The sequence below is a fragment of the Serinus canaria genome, chromosome 28, assembly GCF_022539315.1.
Source record: "Serinus canaria isolate serCan28SL12 chromosome 28, serCan2020, whole genome shotgun sequence".
NCBI lineage: Eukaryota > Metazoa > Chordata > Aves > Passeriformes > Fringillidae > Serinus > Serinus canaria.
Window position 1 is genome coordinate 5182786 of NC_066341.1, and position 7176 is coordinate 5189961.

At 51.4% G+C, this 7176-nt stretch overlaps 1 protein-coding gene and 1 long non-coding RNA gene across 2 annotated transcripts in view; one reads left to right on the plus strand and one right to left on the minus strand.

Moving 5' to 3' along the window:
• Positions 1 to 7176, minus strand: part of LOC127060946 (uncharacterized) — a 340458-nt gene that overhangs the window by 154127 nt on the left and 179155 nt on the right. The window lies entirely within an intron of this gene.
• Positions 4912 to 6683, plus strand: RPL36 (ribosomal protein L36). Its single transcript, XM_018921710.3, has 3 exons — positions 4912 to 5119; positions 5867 to 6001; positions 6548 to 6683. The coding sequence occupies exons 1-3, from the start codon at positions 5027 to 5029 to the stop codon at positions 6635 to 6637; spliced, it is 318 nt and encodes a 105-aa protein (XP_018777255.1). The 5' UTR covers positions 4912 to 5026; the 3' UTR covers positions 6638 to 6683.

Sequence of the window (7176 nt, forward strand, 5' to 3'; positions counted from 1 at the left end):
GACAGGTAAAGGGCTTCCCCCACTGTGCTAGCTACGGGAGCACATCTTTCACATGAGAGCATCTTTTATCCAATGTTACACAACTATTTGTTGGTCGGTACAGGCTTCCCAGTGACTCTCGGGGAATTCTGGCTCCCCTAGCAGGAGGAAAGGGAGCTCTGCCTTTCCACAGCTGCAAGTGGTGGATCTCAGAAGGTGTGTGTGGTTTTTTGGCCAGGGTGTAATGAAGGGGGCTGGCTGAAAAATGAATGCAGTCAAATGGACAGGTGGAAATCAGTTTGTATTTGGTGTGTTTGTCTGCTTTAAGAATCCATTCCTTTGCAGTGAGAAGGATAAGCTTCAGGTTCAGATAAGCTTCAGAAGACAGTGGTGTCGCAGGGACCACCATTCAGCTGTACATTCTGTGCTTCTGTCAGGTGGGCCAAAGGTTGTGCTGATTCTGTATTTGGAAAAGAGGAAGGACACTAAAATAAACTTAATCTGTCTTGAGACAGAGAAAGGCTCTGTCTTGGTTTGGAAGACAAGTGTCTGTCAATAAAGGTGGGAACCTCCCTTGGAATGGAAAATTTGATCCCCTTCCCCCCAGAATATTTTAACTTTGAATTTACAAGACTTTCAGGCAAAGATATGGGAAAAGGAATAGCAGTTCTTTACCAGAATGTATAACAAAGCAAACAAACAACCACAGCGGCAGCAGCAACAACAGAACCACAAATCCAGACCCAGCCCCAATCTTAGCCCCAGTCCCAGCACCAAGCACAGACCCAGTGTCAGCCCAAGCAAAGCCCCAGTCCCAGAAGCATATACCCAGTCTCAGCCGCAAGCACAGCCCCAGGCCCAAAAGCACAGCCCCAGTCCCAGCCCTACTCCCAGCCCCAGTCCCAGCCCCAAGTACAACCCCAGTCCCAACCCAAATCACAGATCCAGTCCAATGCACAGCCCCAGACCCAGTCCAAAGTACAGCCCCAGCCCCAGTCCCAGACCCAGCCCCAAGCACAGACCCAGTCTCAGCCCCAAGCACAGTCCCACTCCCAGAAGCACAGCCCCAGTCTCAGCCTTACTCCCAGCCCAAGTCCCAGCTCAAAGTACAGACCCAGTTCCAGCCCCAAGCACAGCCCCAGCCCCAGCCCCAGCCCCAGCCCCAGCCCCAAGTTCCAGCCTCTCTTGGCACTTTCCCCTTTGGTGCAGTTCCAGGCACAGCCGGCAGGGGCGCCGGTGGCTCCTGGCCGGACGGGGCAGGTGCGATGATTCCCCGCGGCTGCAGGGGGCGCTGTGGCGCCAGCTCGGCCGCCTCCCCACATGGCAATGGCGGGCGGGCTGGATGGCGGGAGGGGGCTGCAGCAGGAACCTCGGAGCGGTGGCTGGAACCACAGGGCCGAGCAGACTCCGGCGTAGCAAACGAAATGTAACAGAAACTCAGCAGCTGTAGCAGGAGCCCGGGGTGTCCCGGCAGGCAGGGATGCTGAGTTACAGGGCAGTGAAAGACCCGAAGCAGTGGCAGAGAAGCGGCGGGGCTGGGTAGGGGCCACTCGGCTCCCGAGCACCGCCAGGAGAGGCACCCTCGGAGCGGGAGGGGACTCGGGGATCCCAGGGTTTCCCCTGAGGTACTGAGTCGATGATGAGGAACCTTTCCAGTGAGGTGTTAATAAGGTCCCAATGCAACAGACGCTTGTATGAGCAAAAGCCTCACGTATCGTAGCAGAAAATAGTAATGGGCTGGATTCTGCAGTGGCAGCAATAGAAGCCGCTCAACTGTTCCCTACAATTCCGAGATCAAGAGAGAGAACTGAATCCAACCCCTCATACCCCAGCCAAAATCACGTGATATCTCTGCCCTTCCAAAAGAAAGGCCCCTCAGCTTTAACAAGAGTGCAGCTGCACCTTTCACAAAATTCACAGTTCACATAATTACCAGGCTGGAAGAGACCTTAAAGATCGTCACGTCCAACCCGTGCCCTAACACTTCAACTAAACCATGGCACTGAGTGCCACATACAGTCCTTTTTTATACACATACAGGGATGGCCACTCCACCACCTCCCCGGGCAGGCCATTCCAGAACTTCATCAGCCTTTCCGTAAAAAACTTTTTCCTAATATTCAACCTAAATTTCCCTTGGTGCAGCTTGAGACTGTGTTCGCTGGTTCCAGCAGTTGCTGCCTGGTGAAAGAGACCAACCCCCACCTGACTACAACCTCCTTTCAGGAAGTTGTAGAGAATGATAAGGTCACCTCTGAGTCTCCTTTTCTCCAGGCTAAACAACCCCAGCCCCCTCAGTCATTCCTTGTAGGGCTTGTGTTCCAAGCCCCTCATCAGCCTTGTTGCCCTTCTCTGGATGCACTAAAGAATTTCAACATCCTTCCTAAACTGAGGGGTCCAGCACTGGACACAGCACTCAAGGGTTGTTCTCACCACTGCCAAGTACAGGGGTAGAATGTCCTCCCTGGTTCTGCTGGTCACACTATTCCTGATACAGGCCAGGAGCCAGTGGCCTTCTTGGCCACCTGGGCACACTGCTGGCTTTCCGGCCACTCCTTTTTGTCTCTTAAGTACCAGTCGTTATGTTCTCTTAGCAACAGATGGGAGAAAATTCCCTGAGAGAAAAAGAACAATCCCAGCCTTCAACAGGGTCTCTCTTCATAAACTTGAAGCAGCCAGGGGAGAGTAAGGTGCTGCATTTTTTCTTCTTTCCCTGGTCTTCAGTGAGGTCAAGAGGAACTCTGGCTTTTCCAGTTCTGTTCCTGATGTCTTTGCAATGCCTGTGTATGTATCTTAGGTAGTTTTGATCCTGCTTCCATCCCCCACATTCTTAATTTTTGTATTTAGTCTGTCTGGCCTCCTGTTGTACTTGCTGAACTTTGGAATGGATCATTCTTATACTTGCTCTCCATTGGTTAATCAGAAATTCAGGTGGCTGTTTTACATCTACCTTAGTTTACTTCTACTTCTCCAGGCTGAAAAAGGTTTGTTCCTTCCACTGCACCTCATGGTCCAGGCTTCAGACATCTTCATGGCTTTCCTCTGAACTTATTCCACTTAATCCAAGTTTTTCTTGCTATGCAAGGCCTGAACAGCATCACTGGTGCAACCTAATGACTGCCAGGTAAAGGCAATCCCTTCCTGGCCCCTGCCAGGTGCATCTTTCCATGCAGCCCAGGACATCACTGCAGCAGCCAGGGCAAACTGCAGATGTTCATCCTATTTATGGTCCACTGAGCCATCCATGTCCATCTCAGCAGAGCCAGTCTGTCCCAGTTTCAGATTCAGCTCAAATCCCAAGGCTTCCTCTACCTTTTTTCTGCCCCCCATCCTTGGGCTCACCTATAGGTAACACTTTAATGCTTTTAGGAAAGTAAGAAGACAAAGAGTGAAGAGATGTAAAGCAGAATCCAAAGAAAGATCCAGCAGAGATGGAAATCACTTGCAAACGCTGGGGATGTGGAAGAAAGCATTTAGCAATGTTGGGATGGGGCAAAAGTTTCTGGAAACTGAAACCCTGGATTTTCTATTAGGGACTTGGTGTAGGCAACAATTGGGAAAAAGGCAGGATTTGAGGGGTGTCCAGTGCAGCATAGAAAGATCAAATTATGAGAAACCCACTGGGAGTCTGGGAACTATAGATCCATATGTTTCTGCATGAATGGAAAAGATGTCCTGAGAGGAAGGTAGCAATAATCAGGGTGTGAGAGGGAAGGGCCCCATGCAGATGCTGCTGGTGGGTTGGTGCTCACAGAAATAGTGAGCTTCCCCCAGGCAGAGGGGCTTTCCCCAGGCAGTGCCGCCGCCTCTTCTTCCAGGCAAATGTTTATTTTAGGGCCACCTGTATTTGATGAGGTCACAGAGCCAGAGCAGATGAGGGCCGTTCTTCAACACATGCAGAGGTGATTGAGCAGCCACACTAAGGCAGGTCCATGAACATCAGCAGGGGCAGGAAAGGCAACAGGAGAGGTGACACCTCCTCCAGCCCAGGGCTGCAACATCTCCTGTGAGGAACCCAGAGCTTGTGGATGGGGAGACCTTTAGCTGTGTGATGGTTCTCAGTAGCAAAGATGGTATCAAACTCATGTTGATTTTAGAGGTGCAGATTGACAACAAACTGGCATTCATAACTTTTCTTTGTTGACTTTCAGAAACATTAGGAAATATTTCAGAAAGGCAGTTTCTTCTGCCTGTGTAGGACAGTCACCACAACCCTGCAGACGCCTGTTCATATTCTGCCCTCCTGTGGAGAAAGGCATCAGAGTCAGACCCGTCCCACCGTCTAAGCCATGAACATTCCTCGCTGCTGGAATCTGTGCCATGAGGGGGTGACAGAGTCCAGCAGCTCCGAGTGCATGAGGTGGGAATGCTGCCCTGTAATGAAAGGAACCAGTCGTGCAAAGACGAGCTCTACAGCAGGATGTAAAGTTCCGTAATTTGTTTCAAAATCCAAGATTTTCAATTTCAAGCCAATATTTTCCATTTCAACAAATTAAATTAATTGTCTTTGAAAGCAGAAAACAGTTGAGTTGCACATGTTTACCTCAGCTCTCTTTCAGAGGTAAGAAAATCCAGTATCTTTTATTCCAACAAAATTGTTTAATATATTGCTTTACGTTTGTCTGTCAAACGTTATCAAATCCTGGCCAAGAGATACCAAAGTTATAATTTATGGGGAAAAATTCTGTAAGTGCGGGGCTGCGCGGCTCTGTCCAGTGGGCACCCCAAGCCCCCCGGCCAGCAGTTCTGTCGGACCACCCACTGCGGGGTGACCCTCCTTTCGTCCCCGCTGTCCCCTCACACCCACAGTGACCCGACCGCGGGGTGATCCCCCAGCCCCTCATAGCACACTGGCTGTGCCGCCAGGGGGCGCCCTTTCCCTCGTACCTTTCCCCGCGCGCCCTCGGCCCCGCCCACCGCCGGAAATGGCCACGTCCCGGAGTCCCGCGGGCGCTCGTTCCTTCCGGTGCGGCGCCATCGTTGGGGTGCGGGTGAGGCTGAGTGGGTCTGTGTCCATCCGTGTCCATCGGGCCCGGGCGCCGTAGCCATGGCCATCCGCTACCCCATGGCCGTGGGCCTTAACAAGGGCTACAAGGTGACCAAGAACGTGTCCAAGCCCCGACAGTGTCGCCGCCGCGGGGTGAGTAGAGACTCTCCTGGAGCGCGGTGCCCCGGGCCTGCCTCTTCCCCTCTGGGGGCCGAACGAGCCTGCTGCCTGGTGCGCAGCGCGGTTGCGTTCGTGTGTCCGGCGCGGAGCCGCCCGTCGCCTCCGGCCCCGTCCGCGGGGCTGCGTCTTGCGCTTGTGCTGCAGGAAGACGGGAAGGCTCAGAACCCGCACGCTGCCCGTGACTGCGGGGCGGGCGGGGCTTGACAGAGCAGAGCCAGGCGGGCTAATGGGCTCGACCGGGTAGCTGTGAAAAGCTTTGTGCATTCTGGTATCTCCCGGTTTGCTTCTCTTGGTAACAGCAGGCAATCTCCCACAAAACTGCCTCGAATTTCCCTACTAGGAGCCATCCAGGTCCCATAGATGCATGTTACGGGACATGAATGCATGTGGGCCCATTATTCATTCTTATTAAATGTTCTGTTTATCTGTGGTGTCCCCCGCGTGTTGGAGAGCAAATCCTGGCTAGCTCATGGACCTGCTTTTTCCAAAAATGCTGGTCTATGCCAGTGTGTGACACAGCCGGACCTGAGCTTGAAGACAGACTGGTACACTTAGCCAAGCTCACGTTGCTCCACAGGATCTGTCAAGGATGAAGTCTTGGGACATGGCAACAGCATGGGCTGGTTTTGAAGCCTAGCTGAGAGTATGCCACAGCCCCTTGGAGTCCCCTCTGTAGTGCCTTGTAACCCTCTGACCAAAGTCCTCCCTCCCTTCCTACAGCGCCTGACCAAACACACCAAGTTTGTGCGAGACATGATCAGGGAAGTCTGTGGCTTTGCACCTTACGAGCGACGTGCAATGGAGTTGCTGAAAGTGTCCAAGGACAAACGTGCTTTGAAGTTCATCAAGAAGCGGGTGGGTCAATCAGCTAACGTGGATGGAAGAAACTGCTATGTCAGTTTTCTGTTTTCTGCCCTCTCTTAAGAATATTTGGCTTTTTAATTAATTACCTTTTTTTTTTTCCATTTGTTTTGGAAGTAACTGGTGTAATATGATGGAGAGAATGTTCCTTGGGCTGGGTGGGAGAGCATGAGGTGGATGCAAAGGTACTTAGCTAAAAAGGCCCCAAGCTCAAAGATTAAGGCTTCTCATGCTATTTTTCCATGGTTTGCATGCGCTGTGGGGAAAATGAGAGCAGCACTGATAGTGGTTGGGTGCCATTAACCAGGAGACTTCAAATAGGGTTCCTTGAGTTATAATGATTATGAGAGCTGAAAGCAGCCTCTTTCATGTCCATATAACTATTAAGGTACTACTGAGATATGATGGCTGGAGGTCAAGTCCATCTTTCCAGGACTTTACCATTCTGCCTGGTTTTGAGGTGTGACAGCAGGGACACCTGTGGCATTCCCAGTCTGTCCAGTCTGGGTAAAGACTGATAGCTCTGCTCTTTCCCTGCAGGTTGGCACTCACATTCGGGCCAAGAGGAAGCGGGAGGAACTCAGTAATGTCCTGGCAGCCATGAGGAAAGCTGCTGCAAAGAAGGATTGAGTTGCACAGGCTGCAACACAATAAAGTCCTTTCTCCCAAAACCAGAGTAGTGAGTGTTCTTGGTACATATACTTCAGCCGTCAAGAATTTGGGTCAGTGGTTTATTGTACCTGCAGGTGGAGATGGTGATGCTGGTGCTGCTATGACTTATTCTAGAGGGGAATCCTCTATGACTATGTGCAGTCTCAGGACGTGGAGAGCTCTGGAATAATGCCTTCTACCTCCTAGTCTGTCTTCAGACTCAGATGGTAGTAGGAGGGAAGTGGGCAAAAATAGCTGTTAAAACTAGTAACTACTTTGCACTTTTTCCCCAGGGCACATCAGCCCATTCCTTATGCAGCTTAGCCTGCTCCTGTGTTTCCCCATGTACCCTCTATTCAGGCCTGTGTTCTGCAGTGTGGTAGCAAGTCATGACACCTGGACTCAGCAAGAGCTCCCTGGACTTCAGTAGCTGGATTCGTTATTCTTGTGTAAGGCCTCCCTTGCTAAGATGACAAGAGCTGTTCTTGACTAGTGTTCATTGGAAGACAAAGTATTCA

Coding starts and splice junctions, on each gene's coding strand:
- RPL36 (XM_018921710.3), top strand. CDS start 5,027: ATGGCCATCCGCTACCCCATGGCCGTGGGCCTTAACAAGGGCTACAAG. Junction 5,120..5,866: donor GACAGTGTCGCCGCCGCGGG/GTGAGTAGAGAC, acceptor CCCTTCCTACAG/CGCCTGACCAAACACACCAA. Junction 6,002..6,547: donor TGAAGTTCATCAAGAAGCGG/GTGGGTCAATCA, acceptor CTTTCCCTGCAG/GTTGGCACTCACATTCGGGC.